The 22,665-nt window shown below is 43.6% G+C and overlaps 1 protein-coding gene and 1 pseudogene across 5 annotated transcripts in view; one reads left to right on the top strand and one right to left on the bottom strand.

Annotated features, from left to right (window-relative positions):
- Window positions 1–5,422: 5,422 nt before the first annotated feature.
- PCSK5 (proprotein convertase subtilisin/kexin type 5) overlaps window positions 5,423–22,665 on the top strand; it is a 442,283-nt gene continuing 425,040 nt past the window's right edge. For 2 of the 5 annotated variants that reach the window (XM_014794699.2, XM_087444466.1), the window contains exon 1: window positions 5,424–6,108. In XM_014794699.2, the coding sequence (XP_014650185.2) occupies window positions 5,917–6,108 (192 nt within the window). In that variant the 5' untranslated portion in view covers window positions 5,424–5,916. Of the gene's footprint in view, window positions 6,109–22,665 lie in introns of all 5 variants that reach the window. The other 3 variants (XM_087444465.1, XM_087444467.1, XM_004439631.3) reach the window with 3 other exon arrangements.
- Window positions 6,606–21,840, bottom strand: LOC147914367 (uncharacterized; annotated as a pseudogene).

Below are 22,665 nucleotides of genomic sequence, written 5' to 3'. Positions count from 1 at the left end.
TCTTCACCAAGACTTTAATAATGATTCATAGCATTTTCATAGAACTTGGTCTCATCTTCACTCACAGAAGGCAAAATTTAGCATTTAAACACCAATTTATGTAATAGTGTTTTTTAGCACATCTACAAAATGGGCTTTCACTGTTCTTGTTTGGAGAAAATTGAAGAGAGAAGCACGCCTCAAGGTCTCCGGTGATTTAGTGTACTCTTAGTTCTTGATATTCTGCGGAAGCCAGCTAAGTCATAGGACTTAAAAGGGGACCACTGGCCATAGTTCAAATCAGAGTCAATTATTTCTTGATGCAGTATCTGGTTTTGAGCCATCACAGGGAACTTATAAACATGGAGCCAGGGAAATCTTACACTTTTTTAAACTGAGAAGCCCTAAAAAGCTTTCTGTTGAATTATATTCCACTGCCTTTAGAAATATACAATTTTATCAATGAATTGTTTGTAAGTATGGGATAACCTTTTTGAAAATAGAACTTTGCTGCCATTCTATATACAGTACAGGAAAGAATAGTAGCTGCTCATTTGCATAAGTTTAAACTGAGCTCCTCCTCCAGGCTAACTGTTGCAGTGAGCTTTGGGTCTGGAATACCTTACTGATAGATACCTCTACCGTGCATTGAAGGGTTAAGGGCAACAAAAGATGTCCTTTTTTTTTCATACATTACTAAAATCTGTAGTGGAGGTAGGGAAGGTTGGTAGGGAGGTACTTGAACAATAGCTACACAATGGTTGTGTAATAACTACATCCTGAACATACCATGGGAAGAATGAAGTTATGTGATGCACAGTGAGTGGTGAGTGATCTAGATATACAGTTTCTGGAAATGCAGAATGTAATAGGTGTAAAGGACGTACTCATACAAGGTATTTGCGAAATAATTTTGTCATAAATTTATCTTCCTTCAGATAAATAACTAAAAGTCATAAGAATATGTTTTGAATTACAATGTATCATTTGGCATCAATGAATTAGAGCTACTGCCTGGACTCAAAAGATATTTTAATTCCTAGGGTCCATTTAACTTGGTCTTCCTAGGGACGATCAAGTTGTTAAGTCAGTGGTTATTAAACCCCTGATTCTCTGAGAGGTTTAAGAATGAAAGAGCTAATAGAATGTTTTGGAGAAAAAGATCCAGAAGCACTACGAAAAGAGCAAGTCTGGACTCTTGGGGGAGGGTTGTTGCCATTGACATAGATTTCATTCTTTTTGGTGGGTGAAGCTCCAAGACCCAAGCCTCTTGCTCTGATTTTCCACACCCTTTCTCTACCTGCTTTTCCCTGAATTAGAGTCTGAGGTGGGGAGGCGGGACATCACATTCATCCAACATATCCATCCTGAAGAGGATACTGCTCTGTATCCTCTGCAAATGTCCACAGAAGACAGTCAACTATACCAATCTAGGTCAAGTTCAAATAGGTCAAAGATGGAGCTAAGGCTTCCTGAAATCTGCAGATGTTAGTCATGTGTTAGTGTCCCCTTATATAAATATTATGCAATAAAAGTAATAGCAGGCCCTGGATTAACTTTTGTCCTGGGACCATATGTGTCATGAATCATATTTTTAAGTGATGGTGGTTAAACATCTAAGGAATCTGAAATGTTAAGTCAAGTTTCCATCCCCTGGATTGAATTTTTTAACCAAGGGATGCAAATTAGATTAATGTTAATCCTAGGTTCATAGCACACTGTCATCTTTGGTCCATGCAGCTCTTCCTTTGTTTTATTTATATTATTCATCCATTCATTCACTTGTTTTTCCATGATAGGATTACTGTCTTTCAGATTAGTTTTCTATTGGCCTCAGTTTTCTTCTCTATTAAGTAAAGAAGTTAGATTCTATGATAGCTAAAGTCTTTTTCAGCTCTGATGCTTGGTGAATGAGATTAGGGCCTGAAATGTGTTTGGCTCAATGCCTGGCATATAACTAGTCTTTAATAAATGTTAGTAATAACTACCATTTATTATTATTATCATTATTCGACAAATTTTCACTGCCACTTCTGAATTTAATATACTGGAAAACTGATTAGAATCCCTATAAATTTGGTGACGCTTCTCCCGGGCAGCGAAATTTCTAGGGGCATTTTTCCCCCTTCGTCAGCTCCAAACTGTCCATTACCAATTTATCGTTGATTCACAGGATCTCAGGTTAGACGAGATCTTAAAGGTCAATTTCCAGCAAAGGATGTAGCAGAGCAAGAAATGAGGTGTCTCATGAAGCAAACTCTTCCCAGAATAATTTCCATTTGCAGGGTTTCAAGATGAGTCTTACCAAGTACTTTTCACTTCTCCTTCTACTCAATCTGCCTGGATTTCTGTTCATTGCATTTCACTGAAATTTTCTTTTAGAGCTGTGAGAGACCTTGGCAGAGAGACCAAACACTAGCAGGGCCTCATTATCAAGTAATATGTTGCTAAGTATAAGGCAGAATAAAACTTACAACTGCCTGGTTTCCTACCATATGGCACAGAGGGAGAGTCAAGGGTCAAATCGTGTAGTGCTACTCTTCGCATACAAAAAGGAAGCATTCCTGCAAGATTTGGATTTCAGCTTCTTTTCCAATGTTAGTGATGGTTTTGCACTAACCATTACTATTCTATCGGTTCCTGGTCCCTTTGGCTACTGAGGCATTGATAATAGGGCTGAGGATGATAACCAATAGAGCTTAAGGTCATGAAAGAAGATGTTTTTTGCTACAGCTATTGATCCTTATCTGGAAGCTTCATTCTGGCCAACTGGCTCTAAGCAAGGAAGCTAATGAGTTCATTAAGGTAGATCCCAAAGCAGGAAGCAGGATATGCCTGTGCATCAATGGGAGAGGGGCTTCTCTGGTATTCTTTAGGTTTAAAAATCACACTCTGAGAATGGACACATGACTGAAGTGGAAGACACCTGCAAAAGGGATGGACAATAAGATGAATGAATCTACATTCATGGGTTTGATTTGACAGATGAATGGGGGTTCCAAGTCTTTTTTATCTTTTTAAACAGAGCTAGGTTTTTCCCTTCTAAATACATATGCATCTAAATGGAAGAATATACCCTTTGAGTAAGCTAAATATTGGCCCAGGGATTGGTTTACAAAGCAGCAAAGTGGTTTACCCATTTCCTACCTCACTTTCCAATTTTCTCTCATGTTCAATGCAGTGAATGCTGTGTGTGTGTGCGCCAAGCAGGGCACGCTTACAGAAGGCAAGAGTGTTAGTGGAAAGAAAAAGAGACATCATGGAGAAAAATATCAATGAGTGATTTTACCACTCTTAGGAAACAGCCTCAGGGCCTCAGGAGACCTGGCGCTGTGATTCCTCTTCATTTCATTCAGAAATTGAAGCCCAGAGGCAACATGGCTTTCAAAGAGAAGCATTTTGTGCTGCCTTCGCAATTTTGAACAATAATGGCCCCTGAGTCCCAGAGAAACCCACAGGCCATGCTTCAAACTTGACTCCTGTGTGGTCCTCACAGTGGCCACCCTCCTGTGGATCCCGGTCAGAACAGGCTCTCCCTCCAGTCTGACAGCAGATGCTCACAGTTCTGAAGGAAAGAAAGACTGTCTCTTGTATGTATGTTGGGATTTAGATCTTAATTGACCTCTTCTCATCCCATCTGAAACCCATCAGCTTCTAGAGGAATAATCCAATGTCCCTATGGAGACATGGTGGTCAGAGTGGCAATTAACAGTGATCTAATAGGTTGTAAACTTTCTGGACTCCAGGTTGGGGAGGGAGGAAGAGGAGTGTTCAAAGGGACTGGCCAGTAGCGAGACTGTGCCAAAACTCTACAGCGCAAGCATAGTTCTTCCACCTGTAAATAACAACAACAACAACAACAACAATAACAAACCACATTTACTCTGAGTTATTCAGAGTCTGAATTCCACTAACCCTTTGTTCCTCCCTCTCTTCCTTTCTCCAGCATCCAGCACAATGCCTGGAACATTCTATGTGCTCAAAAGAGGTGTGTCAAATCACTCAAATACGTAAATTAATAAAATACTTGCCCTTCTGCAAATGATTTGACTTTTCTGATCTACTTCTTCAGTAATGTGGGGATAATGTTATTTTGTGGGTTTGTGCTCAAGGTTAAATAATATATAGCATACTTTGTATGATGTGTAAAATGTCATAAAATGATAATTTTATGAGTTACGAATTTAACTATGAATGTTATGAACTTTAAATTTATGAATTTTGAATTTGCAGATATGGTTCAGCTGAGGAGAGGAGAAAAGTGCAGATCTAGGCAGATAAAAGAATCATTACCCAAAGCTATAGATGTGATGGGTTAAATAATCTCAAATACATTTAACCAATGCTTAGGAAGAAAAATAATGGAGCAGGGGAAAAGGAGGGAAAAAAGAGGAGGGAGGGAGTTAGGGATAGAGTGAATGCTTTTAAGGTCACTTGAGTTATTTCATAAAGGGTAAATTTTCTTTTCACAAGAAATCATCCTGTGCCAAAAAAGGCGGGGAGGTTGTTCAGCAGAAGCGGGTTAATCCGAGCTCCCTCCTGCCTGCTGCGGCCACAGTGCCTGATACAGTCAGGAAGGCGGCGCAGCCACAGATTTCATCTGAACTTCCTCTGTGGTCCTTTTTATACTGAAGTCTCTCACTGTTACAGGGCCGTGCTTGGAAAAGTTGGAAAACTTTTCCCTTGGTGGAAAAAGGAAGCCCTCATCAGACTCAATGCAACGAATGAATGAAGTTATTCCCTGGGCTCAACATCTCCATCTGCTTTCATACCGAATATTCACAGAAACATCTTTCCTCAATTCCGCGGCTGGAATTTTACTCTCCGGTGGCGTTGCCTTAGTATCGGATGCACAGATTTCGAAAGTCAGAGGGCAACAGACTTGGCTTTGGAGCCACCGTGGTTGGTTTTTGCAAGAGTCGATGCTCCTTACAGTCCTGTGTGGTAGCTTCTCCCGGGAGCAGAACGTGTGAAATAAACGGTTGCTGAACAGCACGAAGAATTAACGAAGTGAAAATCTCGGGTTATTTGTTCGGCAATTGACACGCAACTGACCTCCTTAAATACTTGTTTAAGGAGGTTCAGAGCGAGGATGAATGAGTCTTCGGGGCGCTTGACTCACACCAGCTTGTAAATCTCTCGAGTCTTTCGGGAAGTAGCGGTAAATTAATACAAATCCAGGAGGGCGGGAAGAGAAGGGAGTAAAACCACGACGCCGGAGCTCTCCTCCCAGCCCTTTGGAAAGACTCACTTTTGCTCTCCGGAAGCCTGGAGGTTACAGCCCGGAGAACCCGGCAGCGCTAGGACCCGGTTGGCGCCTGGCTGCAGCCGCTCTCGGGCGGGAGGAGGAGGGAGAGGAGGAGGGGGATGTGGGAAAGGAGGGGTGTTAAGTGGGGGGGAGTCATTTATGCAGAGCAGGCGCTGCTGCCATTGCCACTCACACTCCCCGCGCGCTGCTCGGAGCCCGAGGGAGCGCAGGGAGCAAGCTAGTGAGCGCTCGGAGCCCGGGCCAGCAGAGGGGGCGCCCGGCCGCTGCCTGCAACGCCGCCTCTGCCGCGCTCGGGGGCCCCGGGAGGAGCGAGGGCGAGTCGGAGAGTCCGGGAGCCGAGCCCGGCGAGACCCAACTGCGGGAGGGCGGCCGCCCCACTCAGCCGCCTCCTGCGCCCGAGCCGGGCAGCGCCGGCCGATCGCCCCGCGGGCCGGAGAGCAGGGAGCACAGGTCCCCACAGCCCCAGGGATGGTCTAGGAGCCGGCGCGAGGCTCGCTGCTCTGCTCCCTGCCGGGGCTCGCCGCCTCCTGCCGATCGCCCAGGGCTGCGAGCCGCGGCGGCCCGGGGGCTGCGCGCCGGGGCGGCCCAGGCCGGAGAAGTTACTTGTGCGCGCAGCTTAGTGCGTGGAGCGAGCGAGCGAGCGAGGGAGGCAGTGAAGCGCCGGGGCCATGGGCTGGGGGAGCCGCTGCTGCTGCCCGGGACGGCTGGACCTGCTGTGCGTGCTGGCGCTGCTCGGGGGCTGCCTGCTCCCCGTGTGCCGGACGCGCGTCTACACCAACCACTGGGCAGTGAAAATCGCCGGCGGCTTCCCGGAGGCCGACCGCATCGCCAGCAAGTACGGATTCATCAACATGGGACAGGTAACGACAGGCTGGCCCGGCCCTCAGCCCTGAAGCTGCCGGGGGCGGGGAGACGGGAGTCCCCCTCGACCTCGCGCTTGTCGCCTCCTCGTTAATCCCCCTCCCCCTCTTCCAGATGTGCTCTTGCAGCTGTTGCCCTAACTCTTGAGCGATGCTCTCTCTCTGTACGTCTGTCTTCTCTTTCTCTCTTACACACACAAACACACACACACACACTGCAAAGTTGCTGGGGTTTGTGTTTTGTTTACTTGTTTGTTGCAAGCCACGAGGGACAGGTAGGGTCCCTGGAAAAATCATGAGTGTGCATAACCCCGTGGTGGTATCAGACTCGATCAGACCTTTTGACATGGAAAGTCGGGGGGCACTAGTACCCGGAGCTCTTCTTGGGGGAGAGGGTAGGAGGTAAGCGCGCCCCTGGTGCCAGCTCCTGATGGTTTCTGAGAGCCGGGGTAAGAGGGAGGCGGGCAAGGGAAAGCCTTTCTTGCTCGGACTTGAATTTAGCCCAGAAAGAAGTTTCCTCTTGGGCGAGAGAACCGCTGGGCGCTGGAGGCGCAGGAGGCGCGGGGACCGGAGCTGGAAGGGAGGAGGGAGGCGGAGGGAGGGAAGAGGAAGCCGGACCCGGCGTGAGCGCGGATTTTGGGGGAGACCTCCCGGCTTCTTCGCCTCTCGCGCGGGATTCGCTTGGGGATTCCCCAAGGGGAGGTCGGAGGAGGAGGTGGGAAACTTCCAAGACCCGCTGACCAGGTTCTGCTCTGGGAAAACTGCGAGTCTTCCCCCTGGGAGGGACGTGCCGGGTGCGGAGGGGCGCCGTGGGGTTAGAGTTGGGGGGCAGCGGGCCGCGGGGTTTTTGTGGGGTGCCGTTCGCGGGCTTTCGGCAGAACTGCCCGGCCAGGGGACAATGAATTGAGTGGTGTTATGGGGATGATGGGAAGCGCAACAGATTTGGAGGTACCTCCGGACTAAATGGTCTTGGCTTCCTCGCTTGCTTTCTTGCAAGAAATGGAGTGGAGAGGGCTATGTAAGCGGGTCCCAGAAAGTGCTCCCCCGTCCCGCAATACTCACACTCCTCCCACTCGCTGCTCCGGGCCTGGCCGGAGGAGCGGGCCCTGGCGAGACTCTGCTGGGGGTGGGACGCGAGGGTGATGGAGGCGCCCTCGCAGCAGACACGCTTCTGGGACTGCTCCGGATGCACGCGCCCTGCGTGCCCTGCCAGGGGGAAGGGAGAGGAAGGTGCCGGCTGGTGCCACTGAAGCAAGAGAGCACAGACGGTTTCTAATGCCATTGCGCTCCACATGCAGGAACGCAAGTTGCCCTGGAGCGCGGGGACCCTAGGCTGCCTCGGGGACTCGGCACCGAGATAGGAGACAGAACTGCTGTTCTCTCATCTGGAGGGAGCTAGGGAGCGCGAGGTCTTGTGCTTTGCGGGTCCAGAGGGACGACGTGTTTCAGAGAAGCCAGTACTGTGGAGGAGGACTGTGACTAGGGCAAGGGGCATGGTCTGTGTCCACCGCCCCCACCCCCACCCACATACACCAGGAAGGAAGGAAGAAGGGACACCAGCCAGATTTTGTTGCCTAACTGCCTGTTGTGTTCAGGAGAGTTCCATTCTAATGGCTTGTTAGGATTCACTGGCTTCTTTTTTTTCTGGAAGAAAGCATTGAATCTAAGTCTTTTTACGTGAGCTTCAAGTTGGGTGCTGCGTGTGACGCGGGAGTGTAATTGGGAAGGATGGTAATGAGAGTAGTCGTGTTAATCTTTCCAGAGACCCCTTTCTCAGATTCAGCTAACATTGAGCATCTCCCACATAACAGGCATGTTTGAAAGAATAAGTACTTGAACCTACACTTCTTTTGTAATCTGCAAAATGTCCATTTTTGGTGGATATTACCTCATATATAGCAAAGAGAAAACCAAGACTCTAGAGAAGTTGACCAGCCCAGCATACCCAGCTAGACAGTGGCAGAGCCATGATTCACACCTGGGACTCTCTGGTCCAGGCCTACTTCTGCATGAGTCCTGCCTTTCAGGATGGGAGGAAGCAGGAAGAAAGTAAAATCCCCATTTCCTTGAATTCTGATTTAGTGGCTTAGTAGACTGGAAGCAAACAGCCAGTCTTAATTCACAGATACTTAGTTCACACAGACCTGGACTTCTTGAATCTAAGAAGCTTCACGACTTGCAAGGGCAGAAAGCCCGTTATCTAAATAAACTCATTAAATAGAACCCAGCAGAGTGAGGGAGAAGAAATTGTCACTCAACCCACTCTTGAACAAGCAGACATTGCAGTGGCCTCCCTCGCTTTTTATGAAGGGCCTTCTAGTGAAGATCCATGGCTTTTCATTTAAAAAGTAATACTAAGAAAGTTTACAAACAACACCAGATACTACTTATTGTGGTTTTTACAATGCTAATGAGGAAATTTACTGCTTGCAGAGGTTACAGAGGGCGCCTTGAACTGATGCCATCGCCAGTGCAGAAAGACCAGCTATTCTTACAGTGTGAAGTGTTTCCTCTGTAGATCAAAGGAGAGTAATCCTCTGCTGAGTCTTTGGGGTGGTAAATTGAGTATTCACACGTGCAATATCATTGCACTGTATGGGCCAAATGTATTTCTTTCTCATGCTTTATTGCTCTGACCTTTTAACACTTTAGACATCCTTTTGTTATTCTTTCTTTCCATCAGTAAACCAGCTGTAGTTCAGTAACTGATTTGCAAATGTCTCTGGAATGTTCTCCTGTTTTTACCCATTTGGGCTGGGGGTCCCACCTCATATGTCACAAATTGGAACCGAGATGTATCATTGTTTCTAAAGTGATTTAATATCCTGGTAGTATTTTTGATAACTTCAGTGTAATATTTTAGGTGAATAAGGTGACTTTTCCTCACAGTAAAAGTATAGTTTTGACTCTCTACTCAGGATTTCAGTGTAATGTTTTGTACAGCACCTTAGCATTTAAAAGCCAAAAGAGGTAAAATTTCTGGCCTGGAGATTTCTACAGAAAAGGATAGGCGTGCCTCTTGTGTTCACGAAAGATAGGATGTGCAGAGTGACAGAAGAGCAAGCAAGCAAACAACAGGCAGAAAGGACAGGCTTGACTTCCTGGAAGGGAACAATGATGAGAGTTTTCTTAGCTTTGGTTATAGAGATAGCATTATGTGTTGGTGGGTTTACACATAATGTTTGTATTTTGTGAATGGTTATGCCTTGCAATTCTGAAATGATGCCATAATTATTAGTAGTAATTGTCATATCATCATATATCATATTTTGCTTGGTGTTAGAATGTCCTCCCTTTCTTCCTCTACAAGCCCTGACTTCAGGCCCCCTTAGTATCTAGTACGACCAGCACCTGCTGGGCTGGCTGAGGGTAGGTGTGGCTGCCTGTTGGCCTGTGCTGGATGGAAGAATAGTCCCCCCTCACTAATCCTGTGCTCTGACCCTTTGAGCTAACAGTGTAGTGCTTAGAGGATAGAAATGACATAAAGGAATAAGACATAATGTTAGTTGTGAACCTTTGTTTGGATGAAGTCTACAAACCAGGAGGAATTAATTTCTGGTTATTTGAACCCAGGGAGAAGGTCCTCTGTGAAGGTTGTTTGCTGTGCACAATAGTTGGATTTACCCTTCTGTGAGTTGTTTATAATCCTTGATCCCAAGCTGAGATTACCAGTAGCAAAAAGCCTTCTCTAAACCGTGTAATTTATCTTGAGGAAGATTCCAGAAAGATCAAGCCAGATGCAAGCAATACTGGGGAAACATTTTACCTGGAGTTCCCATGGAAAGCATAGACTCGGAAACTCTGGAGATGCCACTTGCAAGGTCTGAGAAAGCAGGAAAGTCACAGAACTTAATGGAGCCCCTTGTTCCTTCATCTGTAAAATGATAATCTCTAGGTAATAGAGTGAGTTGACTGTGCATTGCTCAGCACATAGTTAGGCTTGCAGTGAAAGGTTTGTTGAATCTGAATCTGAAATAAGTGAGATTCAACCTTTATTTAGATGGGGAGAAAGGAAGACATTATACAAATGGGAGATGCAAAATGTTAAGATCAGGAAAATAAATTTTTGATGGCTGAGCGCAAAGAGCTAAATCAGAGCTCTGTAGACCTGGAAAATGGTTTTCCATTTCAACTAACAATTTAAAATAGTTTTAAAATAGTTTTCTGTTGGATTCTAAACAATTCTGGCTGCTTTCCCATGGTGGTGCCCTCCTCCCTGGCTGATGCTTGTTGTAGCCCGTTAAATAGTATAGGATAAGCTTGCTGGGGGTGGAAAAAAGGGAAGAAAAATATCTGAAGACTAATTATTTTATAAAGCATCTTACCTGGGTACATTATATTAGATCGTATTTGAATTTATATTTTGTTTCAATCTGAATGTAGTTTGTGTGAGGAAGGTCAGAAGAAGCATTTCCCAAATCAGTAGAAAAAGATACTTTAGCAGGAAGAACCTTGTTCAGCACTGTCCTGAAGGCCTCCCACTGTGCTGGTTAGTTTTGACCTGTGAGCGGTGTGGGATGCTTAGAATGTTGGTATATAGTAGGCAGTGAATTCTGGGTGCTTATGGATGGCATTAGAAATAGGGGACATGGCTAGTCTGATGGGTTGTATGGGAGTGGACTGTGCTTCCCTCGTTAAATCTTTAGGCATTTTGTAAATAGAAAAGTAAATTGATGGAGGAGTCCTAGGTTGATCCCTGTGCGATACATCTGACTTTGCACTGGGCAGCTCTTCATGCCCAAGAACCTCAACCTGGACCTCCGCTAGCCACTCTCACATGCATAGTTCTCATGAGCAGAACGTTTCACGAGAAAAGGCAGTTCAGAGGGCTTGGCCTGATGATGCTTGGTCTGTTGCATTAATCTCATAGACTAGGAATGGCTTGTATGTGCCCACTGGGATTTTCGGGGTCTATTTGAAATGAAAAACTGCATTTTTGTGAGCCCCAAGGCAGCTGAATTTGCCTTATCACGCTGTCTTTCATGAGCTTATATCCAGAGGTCCTAACCCTAAAGGTCAGCCAGAGAAGCAGGGTAGTGTGCTGGGAAAATGTCCAGCCGTGTCTGACTCGCTGGTTAAGGGAGGGAGTCCTGACCCAGAAACATCCCCTGGGCAGGGAGGGGTGTTTGTGTTGTCGGTTCAAGTTATGTGAAGCAGTGTCTGGGTTTTCCCCACAGCTGAAATATCTCCAGGCATCGCTCAGCCTTGGGACTTGATCACTTGACTAATCCAGGTTGGATTCAATGACAAAGAAGCCGACTTTGGCTTTCTGGATGGTAAAAATGAACGCTTATAGATATTCCTGCGTGCTAGAAGATATATATGTATATATCTGTTAATTTTTATTTTTATCAAAGTTAAATTTGCAGATAGTTTAGAGTAAAATTAGTCATGCAACATTCTCACTAATTTCAACAGATTGCATCTCTGCATCTGAGGGTACCAAGTAGGAACAATCAATGCCAATGAAGTCTTCAGTTTGCGTTAATCCTGGGAGGAAAATGAGACCAGAAAGAAAACAAGACTAGGAGTCAGAAGGTTTGAGTGAAACTCCAGGGTTTTCACTTTTATTAACCAACCTGACCCTCAATGCTGCATTTTTCAAATAGGAGACCATAATACCTCCATCTACCTCAGAGAGTTGCTGTAAAATCAAGTACCCTATAAATGAACGTGAATGTATAAATAAAAAAAGGCATAGGAAGCATTATATGATCTATAAGAGCCCCCAAGGAGCTACACAGGCTGCATCAAGGAAAGTAAGAGAATGCTCTGGTTAATGGGGTTTCTGTAGGGGAGAAGCTTGTGATTTTCCAGATTCTTGTGATCGCCCTTGGGGATCTAGTGGGGCCAGAAAGGGAGAGGAGTCAGTGTGGCTCCCGATTCTCCCATTAGGGGCCAGTGGTAGCTATGCTTTTCCCCTTAGAGCTGTGGACAGAGGTGTTGGTTGGACAGCTTTGGTTTATAAGGCATATATAATATGGATGTTGCTAGATTTTTAATTAAGACTCAAAGCATAGACTTTTTAATTTGACTCAAATGTGACTATGCATAGAAAAGTAGTGGGAAATAAAACTGAAATATAGATAGGACCGTAAGGAATACAGATGGGGTTCTTTTAGGTACATGTCGAAAACACAACTCATACTGTTTAAATAGAACTAATAAACAAGCAGAGAAGGAAACAGAATCTGTTGGTTTTAACAGAGCCCCATGCCTTTATGTGCAGTTCTAAAAACAGAAGCTGAACCCCTCTTTGCAGCCAGACCTTACCTGATCTATACTTTCTTCGTGGCAAAACCTGTCCTGACCTAAACTGACATTAATTAGGGCATTAATTTGTTTTGTTGCAGAAATAAATTAATGAGTTTGTTATGAGGTGGTTGTCCCGCATCCAAGTAGAGGTGTGTATAAGACACTCCAGTGTGTGCCCCATTGTACTTTCCTCTTCTGAAGAATTCTGAATTCTGAAACACATTTAGATGAAGAGTTTCAGAAAAGTGATTGTGGGCCTGTGCAGCTGCAAGGCCAGAGGGAGTGCTAATGTCAGGTGTTTCTCCGTTTCCCTGTATTAGCTTCCTTCTCAGTCAGGCCCTTTCCACGAGGCTGTAAAGCTCATGCAGTTCTTAGTACCTCTTTTACCCAGTATTGAAATTAACCCCTGCAGAAGACTCCAGTTTGTCCTCATTGGGTCACATCCCCACTCATCCCCACTCACAATTACTTTGTCCATGGGAGGGGGGAGTATGTTGGTGAGTCAGCTTGGATCACATGTCCACCCTTGAAGTGAGGGAGATGTTGACCTTTGATGGGCAACCCACCAACTGAGGAGGGATAGTCTCCAAAGGAAAAGGCGATGCTGTCAGTAGTATAAGCGAAAGCAGATGTGGGACAGGACAAAACCCTACTACAGATCAGATTATATAAGGCCTTAAGTGCCTCGGCTAGCGAGTTTCATCGTTATCATGTAGGATAAAGACATATCAAAGGTCCCTGAGAAGGAGGCAACAACCTATTGATTCAGCAAACATGAGAGTCCACCATGTAACGTACATAGGACATTCTCTGCTCTCACGGAGGTAGGACATTTTTACTGCACTATCGTTCAGCAAGACAATACTAATGGACTTACAGGCAGTGCAGTAGTGTTCAGTCATGGCTGGGGGACTCCACTGGTAGCAGTGTGCATAATGAACTGGAGGAGGCAGAGAGGCGATTGTGTTGGTAAAAGTTACTGGTAATGAATACAGAAGCTATCACAGTTGAAAGAGAATGGATTTGGAAGTTCTTGTATAGGTGGATCCAGTGTGGCTTGGTAACTAAATGGAAGTGGAGGATGAGAAGGAGGGAGAAGGTGAAGATAATTGCAAAGTTTATAGCCAATGGACGAGGAGAATGGTGGACTCATTTGTAGAATTAGGACAGTCTGCAGAAGCATTTTGGGGACAAAAAGATAGATTCGGCCTTAGTGGTGTTGGTAGATAGAAGGGCATGCAGATAGAAATGTCCAGTGGGAAGAAGAGAATTTAGGATGGGAAAGAAGTAAAGACTAGCACTCATCCTCTCCAATATAAGTGAAACTGGGGAAGTACATAGGATTGCTAAGAGATGGAGCATGAAGAGGGAGGAGGGCTGAGAATAGAACCTAAAGGAATGTCTCCACTTAGGGGGAAAGGGATAAAGGGGACAGGGAGGCCCTAAAGATAGTCAGAAAGCCACAGGAGGAATGGGTGCCCCTTCAGAGGATGTGCACTAATGAGAAGGGCTGTAGAGAGAATCCAAGGAGATGAGAACTAGAACATGGCTTAAAGATTTGATGATGAGGAGGTCACCAGTGCTCTTAGCACCAACGCTTGATTGAACAGTGAGGGAGAGTTGGGTTGTGGGGCAGTAGAGGAAGTGAGTACAAAAGTGTTTCATTGCACATCTGCTTATCCACCTACCTTCTCTCCCTTCGTCTCTTTCTCATCAATGTAGTGGGGTGGTTAGGATCGTACGTCTAGAACCAAAAGGGTTTGCATCCTAATACTGCTTCTTCCGAGCTAGGGGACCCTTTCGAGGGTCTTAAGCTCTCTGTACCTCAGTTTCTTCATGTGTGAAAAAAGATCAGTAGTATTTCCCTCATAGGATTGTTGTGAGGATTAGCTAAATGTAGTTAGTATAGTGCCTGGCACATACTGCATACTAAGTAAGTGTCAGTTATTCTATCTTATTTTATTTAACAAAGTTATGTTCAGTTTTTATGTACTGTTTTCACTTAACATTACATTGTGAGCCTTGTTTCAATGTTACTAAATAATTTTAGACAAATTTTAATGGCTGCATAATTGAAGGTGCCATACTCTATTACAATTAGTGTGACCTTATGTCATATTTTGCCAGAGATAGTCTGGTTTCTGTCTGTGGTAAATCATTTCATCACATCCCCTTTCACTTTCAAACGTGTCTGAGTTTGGAAGAGAAAGGATATGGTCAATGGAATTGTATGTGTATTTGTGTGTGTGTGTGTGTAATTGCACATCTATCCTTCCACTAGCTGGTGAGCTCCTCTCGAGAGCAGGGCAGTGCTTCATTCCTGTTTGTGTCTCTAGCACATCGCACAGTGTGTGGCATAGGAGAAGCACAGTGGGCACTTGGGACAGAAGCTTAAATGGCTTACGCAGAGAAGAATAGGTTTGGAAAGGAAGAGGAACACTGGAGCCTTGAGACTAAAGAGGAATGAGGGTGAGTGGAGATTCAGGGGAGTTCAAATTGGGGAGAAAAGGAAGGGAGTATGTGTATAGAATGGTCTGGATCGCATTAGTCACTTCAGAGGTGAAGGCCACCAACAGAGAGAGGGACAGCCAGGTGAAATTGATGGCCTAGTGCTCCAGTGTTTTAGAACATTTTTCGGAAATTCTAATAAGAATGAATGATCAATACCTATGAAAACAGTTGTGAAATAGCAGTGAGGTTATTTGCTGCTTCTACTTAGTTATTGCTCAGTAACTAGTGGTTCAATGAAATGAGTGAAAAAAATGAACCAATCTGTATTATTTTGTGCTTTTGTCACTAATGCTCAGGAACCTGAGATTAGAAAAGGACAAAATAGGGAGTTAGAATTTGCCAGGGTGAGAGAGAAGGGAAAAAGAGACTGTGGGAAGCTGGGTGTGGGGTGGGGGGACAAATGGTTCTTGAGTACAAGGGGTACCACCTTTGAAATCATAGACCACGGTGTCCAGGCTTAGAGGAAGGTGGTGGGGCCAAAATAGGACTGGTGAACCAAAGGAATAGGATGGGTGTAGAGGCTATAAGTTCAAAATAAAAATGGAGGGCCAGTCTGGTAAGAGTGGAAGAAGTGGAAAGATGGGACCATACCAGAGGGTACTTTTTTTTTTGGAAGCTCCACGTTAGAGCTCTTCTGCGTGAGGCTAAGGTCTACAGTTTGAACGTACTGGTGGGCTGACCAGATGGAGAACAGGTGAAGGCCAGTGGGTTGGATGGAGTCAAGAAACTGTGAGGTTGGGATATTGGAGGGATTATCAGTTTGGATAAGGCGAGGATTCCAGGTAATTTGTGCTGGTATGACTACTAGGCAGATAAACATGAAGTTTGCCCTACACTTCCATTCTCCTTGGATCAATTTAGGTATTACCTCTGCTTTACACATCTGTGTGCTATTATTTGCACTTCAGGTCCTGTATCAACCTAAGGGATAAAGACAGACACATGAGTGATTTGCTTTTGCCTCTCAAATGTGCCTTCCCGTGTTTGATTTAAAAACTGAGGATTGTATTGAGCACTGAATATAGAGGGAAGAGTGTAAACAGAGTGTGAAACTAGAAATAATATTTAAGGATGATTTTCAATGGTATATACTGTGTCACAGTCTATGTTAGCCTCCACCTTAAGTTGTCATGTAGCCTACCTTCCTTTTTAGTAAATAATTATACCTATAATTTATTCACATATCATGTATTCTGCCCTTTACAGACATTATTTTACATAGTATAATGAAGCTTTGTTCTGAACGTGTCTTTTATATATTCTTAGTCTAAACTTTACTTCTGTATAAGAATATAGATATATTTTTAAATATGTGTTTTTAAAATTATTCATCAATTGCTTTCTATCTAACATATAATATTTTTAGATTGCTCTGTATTAGCTTAATCTTGTTTGCATTTGTATGTTAATCTGGTTGTTAATTTAGGGTTAACATCACAAAGGAAGCATTAAGTTTCTAGGTTAATCTGTGCATTATCTAAGAGGTTAAGTCTGTCCTGGGAAAATTACATTGTGGCTACCATACTGGCATTGAAACTAGTTAAGATTTCTTAAAAGCAACTCCTTTCCCACTACATATACATACACATATATGTATATACACACTGTATATATATTTGTAACAAGTACTTAAAGTCTGATATTTTTGTAGTAAGTACTTAAGGTCTGGTATTTTTCTACTCTGAGAAGCACTTACAGCTGTAAAAATATGCCAGTTCTCTCCATATTGATGTTCCCAGGCTTGTACCTTGTTTTCACTAGTTGAAATTTCTCAACCAAAATAAAACTGAGCAGTGCTCACTAGTTTGAATGCAGTGCGGTGAGGGGGAGACAGTCCCTGGGCCTTTAATCTTGTGAGCAAATACCCATAACTATAAGTTTAGAAGTTTACTGCTCACTCGTCCTGGGCCTATTCTGGTTGCATTTAACTAATATGTTTTTTTCCTCTGTGTGTGTGGGACCCCCATTCATCAATTTCAGAGTTTTTCAAGGGAAAACTAAATTGTAGGCCACTTAGGATTTATTACAGCCTAGCTGCTAGCAAAACCTTTTGTCTTTATTTTTTTAACTGTGGGGCATCTTTCTATTTGGTTAGTGCCCATGAGCCAGTTTACCCAATGCTGCATTCTTTGACTCATTGTAGGATGATGTCATTGCTTCTGGGCTGGTTGGACAATGCTGAGAACCAGTAAACAAAACTCAAGGCTGGAAACAGGTGACTAGAATTCCCCACTGGGTCCTGCCCTGTCACTACTTTGCCATATACTTTTGAGCTGGTCATGGGTGTTATCTTGTCTTAAAGGATCAGTTTTATTCATTGTTTTATTTTAAAAATAGTTATTGAAGGACGCCATCAGGATAGTGAAAAGACAGCCCCCAAAATGGGAGAAAATATTTGCAAATCATATCTGATGAGAGACTTGTATCCAAAATATGTAAAGAACTCCTACATTCAATAGTGAAAAGACATATAACCCAATTAAAAATGGGCACAAAGGATTTGAATAGACATTTCTCCAAAGAAGATATACAGACAGCCTGTAAGCCCATGAAAAGATGCTTAACATCATTAGTCATCAGGGAAACGCAAATCAAAAGCACAGGGAGATGCTAGTTCACACTCACTGGAATTGTCAAAAGGATAGATAATCACAAGCATTTACAAGGATGTGGAGAAATTGGAAGCCTCATACATTGCTAGTGGAAATGCAAAGTGGTGCAACCACTTTGGAAAACAGTCTGGCAGTTCCTCAAAAGGTTAAACAAAGAGATACCATATAACCCAACAATTTCACTCCTAAGTATGTACCCAAGAGAAATGAAAACAGTTATTCATGCAAAAACTTGCAGACAAACTTCGTGGAAGCATTATTCATAAGAACCAAAAAGTGGAAACAACCCAAATGTCTATCAACTGATGAACAGATAAACAAAATGTAGTATATCCATACAGTAGAATGTTATTCTGCAATAAAAATGAAGGAAGTACTGATACATGCTACATCATGAGTGAACCTTGAAAACACTGTTAGGTGAAAGGAGCCAGTCACATATAGTTTGATTCTGTTTATATGAAGTGTTCAGAATAGGCAAATCTATAGAGAGAGAAAGTAGATTAGTGGTCGCCTAGGGCTAGAAGGGTTGGGGGCAATGAGGAGTGACTGCTAATGGGTATAGGGTTTCTTTTGGGGGTGATGAAAATGTTCTGAAATTGATTGGGGTGATTTTTGCACAACTCTGTGACTATACTAAAAACATTGAATAGTATACTTTAAATAGGTGAAATTTACAGTATATGAATTCTATCTCAATAAAACTGTTAAAAAATAGTTATTGAGTATTTATTGATTATTAGCCATTCTAATAAGTACAGTACTGCTACTTTTGTCTTTAATAAAGTATCTACTCACATGGTGCTTATATTTATAGTGGGAGGAGACAAGCTGTAAACCAGGGATGAAATGAGTAAAATAATTTCAAATTATGAAAAGTGCTGTTAGAAAGTAAAATACATTGTAGAATAAAAAATGACCAAGGGTGGGAGAACTCCTTTAGATACGCTGGTCAGGTTGGCTCATTCAGGAGGAAACACTTGAGCAGAGACCTGAATGTTGAGAAGGAGCCAGCCACATGGAGGTCTGGGGTGGGCTGAGCTCCATGCAGAGGAGACAGCCAGTGCAGAGGCCTCAGAGGAACAGAAAACCGCTGGTGTACATGAAGTCTAGTTAACAAAGAAGAAGTGGTTGAGCTTGAGGTTGGAGAGGATGATCTTAAAGCTTAGTTTTGGTGATGCCATTTCCCTGTTCAGAAGCCACCAGTAGCTCCCATTTGCCTACTGTATTTAAACAGATATCTTCTCTGGACTTTCAAAGGCCTCCACCTCCTTGTCCTGAAATACTTTTTCCATCGTCTCTCCTGCTCTGTCCCTTAACACAACCAAACTGGACTTCCCATTGTTTCCCAGATATACTCAATCCCTTCTTGTTTCTGTGCCAGTCTTTCCACCTGGAATTTTCACCTGATCCCTTGCTCTTCTGGAAATTCTCACTCTTCTTGAGGGTACATCTCGAATGTCACCTCTTTGCCATACCTCACTCTGGGTGTATAGGTAAAATACAGGTATAGGTAAAAATCTCTCTGATTTTTCAGTTCTTCGACTCCCACAGTATTTTGCCCAAAATTCTCCTGGGGAATTTAGTTAAGTTTTTCTTTTCTCCTCTTTTAGAGAACTTCATTATTATTCTGTAGAATGTAGCATGGTGTTCTGCTCTGTATAAGTAATCATAAAATATTGGTTGAATCCTAAAGTATTTTATAGACATGCAGTGTATATAAAATGAAAGATAAATCTGAACATTGGAGAAAAATTTCAAAAAATTCTACTCCCCAGTCAATAAGGAAGGCTAATGTGCCTAGTATATTCTATAAAGGAGTATGGTAAAAAGCAGTGATCTAGGATTGATGAGTCATTTGTGTGTGGATTCTAAAGTCCAGGGCTTCCTGGGAAATAGCCTAACCCTTATCTTTAAGTATTTCAGACCTTGGCATCATCATCAGGGTCATTCTTTCTGGCTATGACTTCCATGAGAATTCTTAGTGTGCGAGTCAGAGTACACAGTGTGACATTATCCACTCTGAGAGCCAAGTCCCAGATCATCTTAGGACTGGGGTTGCTTCTCCCTGGATCCCAGGGAGGCGTGAAGACCCTGCTGGCTGTGCTCGTCTCCCTGGGGGTGGCAGTGGAAGTCTTGTGTCTACAAGTTGGGCAGTGGGAGGATCAACACAGATGGTCCCCCCAGTGAAAGGATTGGTCAGTAGTAAGAGAAAGTTTCGAATCACAAGCAAATGTTACTATTTGTGTGGGATCAGTGAGAGTAGCAAAAAATAAGCAGATTTGTGCACACGAAAGGTCCGAAAGCTCTGTACAATGTAGGCAGTAGAATCCTGTGATGGTCAGAGGCTCATGGCAGGGCCTACCTGGAGTGGTCATTTTGAAGGGCGAAAAACACTGAAGTTAAATCTGCATGAGAGGAGGGATTGCAGACTCTGGGACAAACAGACGTAAATTAAGCCCTGCAGCTTAGTTTTTAAGGAGTGGCTTCAGAAATATCCTTGGAGATAGGAAATAAACTCAGGACAAATAGAGCAAATATCCATTGGGAGTTAACTCCCCTTAATTATAAAAGGAATGCTCTCTTGGTTGGGTGACATGGCCAGAAGCCAGTCTCTCCATTGAGATGAGTCTCCCCATCTGACCTTTTCACTTTGATCAGATCCAAGCCTCAAATGACCAGTCCTTCAGGCTCAGGCGGATAGAGGGAAAGGTGAGTTATATTTTCTGGGTCACATGAAAGGGAGATGGGAAAACTCAGTGTTTGCATGCTGTATACAAAGTTCTAGAGTAGAACTCTTCCTTCCGCTCAGTTGCAGTGGGTCTACTGTAGCTAAGCGCTTTGTTACTTCTTGTTTAGACTATTGCCTAGTCCCTCCCCCTTCCTCTCTCCTCCTCCTCCTCTATTCTAAACATCATTCAACCTAAACATTTTGCCATTCTTTGCACATGATCTGCCATGCCCTACTTTTCTGCTGCTACTCGTGTTGTTCCCACTGCCTGGACATCCTTATGTCCAGTTCTCACTCATTCAGCAAAACCCTTCTCAGATGTCATTTCCTCAGATGAAACTGCCTGTGGCTTAAAATTCCTTTGTTTAAACTCTCCTTGAACTTTGTATGTTTCTTTTTACTGGCATTTGACATTTTTAGTTTGTATTCAATTTATGTATATACTTTTTATCTCCTCTGCTTGATAGTACTCCCCTTAAAGACAGGATGTCTGTCAGGTTCATCTTTGTATTGCATATGGGGGCCAAGAAGAGTGCTCTGCAGTAAAAAGGCCCTCGGAAAAATATTCGGAAATGGATAAATGGCTGTGAGTAAATAGAGGCAGGGAGTCAATAGAGATGGCAGCGCTCATTAGTACTGTCCACTGAATATTTCTAGTTCTCCTCCTAGCCATGTGATAGGATTGAATTTTCCTATGTTGGGTGTTACGGGTGGCCATGTAATTTCTGTTGGCCATAAAATGTGAGCAGAAGTGACAAGTGTCCCTTCTTTAACAGTCAGCGCATGATCTGCTGTGATCTGCGTCTGCCCTGCCATGATTAGCAAAGCTCCAGGTGGTAGATGCTCCATTAGCCTGGGTCCTTGCGGGGTACGATGAACAGCACTCCCAGCCAATGCACAATGGACATGTAACATGAGGTAGAAACAAGCCTTTGTTGTTTTAAGTCACTGAGATTCATGGGTTCATTTGTTCCTGCTGTGGAACTTGGCCCATTCCAACCAATACAAGAGTACAATGGTCTTTCTCCTTAGCTTTGCACACAGAGACGTGATAGCAGGGAGAAAAAGGACTATGTGATACTCTGGGTAAGAACCCTGTGACTTAATAGGAAGACCTTAGTGATCTCCAGTATACGTTTTGCTCATTATGCAAGCAATAATTATATGTGTCCAACAAAAATAATATCAGAAGCCAGATATGAGGTATTTGCAAATGTGTGTATGTGATTCTGTTGCTTAGAGGAAATTTGCATTTCCTGAAAGAATCCCTGAAGATCCTAGAGCTTAATGGCACTGAGTTGCTTCTCTCTGGCCTCGCGAACTCTGGATGAGACGTGTTCCATGAGTTCAGATATACCTGTTCATTACTGGTAAGCCTCTTTAGAAAACTGAGGGTTTGTTCTTTTCCAAGAAGACAGAAAGTTAGTGTATTACAGTTCGTCTTTTATTTTTCCCCATCAAATGAAAATAACATGTTAACTTTGTACCTCGAATAATTGTTTAATAGAGAACTTACTGTCTGCTTGCCAGTTGCTCTTGCTTGTGCCTTCTCTGAGGGCCACACTGTGCTTTCAGAGTTGTGACACCCATGGCTGCAGAATCCCCTTCAATTTGCTGCCCCATCCCACCGCACGTCCTGCCTTTTGTTAGGGAACTGGCTTCACAAACATGTGGGTATCTGTGCACTTACTGATTTATGTGATGTGAACACAGCGGGGAGCATCTGAGATTTAAAATGTTACGGCCTGAATTTCCAACTGTTGAAATGAATCCAAAGCAGCAGATTTTTCTTCTTTGGCAAGACAGAATTGAAGCAACAGGCAGTGATTTGGTCCGCCGATTTGCGAGCTGTTAAAAATCGGAATCACTTAAAACGAGGAGAGTAAGTGCTGCCTAATGTGAAAAATATTCTAAAGGTCACATGGTTCTGCAGTCTGAGACAAGTTAAGCACCATGAAACTAGAACTATTTTGAATAAATTTGAAACACTGCATGTGAACATGTGGATTTTTTTTTTCTTGCTAAAATATTCTGTTAAAAAAGTAGTCAAAATCTTATTTAGTTCACCCTAACTCTGAAAAGGTTCTAATGAACCCAGACGGTCGTTCCTTAACCATCTAGTCTCTCAGCTATGGAGGCCGTCTCTTGCATTTATTTCTGTCACTTGTGGTTTTCTCTTTGCCATCATTCTGTCCTTCAACCTTCATTGCAAATATTTTAGAATATCTACACTATGGTAAGTACTCTACTATGCCCTGGAGATGCAGCGGTGCACAAAAATCCCTACTTTCTGGAACATACATACTCATAGGAAGTTGTGCCAGCTTGCTTCAAAACAAATCGCCCCAAACTCAGTGGCCTGAAACAATAATCATTATTGTTTCTGAGGCTGTGAGTTGACTGGTAGGTTCTTCAGTCAGCTGGTGGGTCATCTAGGGCCTGGTTGGT

The sequence above is a fragment of the Ceratotherium simum genome, chromosome 20 (genome assembly GCF_057802395.1).
Source record: "Ceratotherium simum simum isolate JZ-2026a chromosome 20, ASM5780239v1, whole genome shotgun sequence".
Classification (NCBI taxonomy): domain Eukaryota; kingdom Metazoa; phylum Chordata; class Mammalia; order Perissodactyla; family Rhinocerotidae; genus Ceratotherium; species Ceratotherium simum.
Note: the sequence above shows the minus strand (reverse complement) of the source record. Positions and strands in the feature narration are given on the sequence as shown.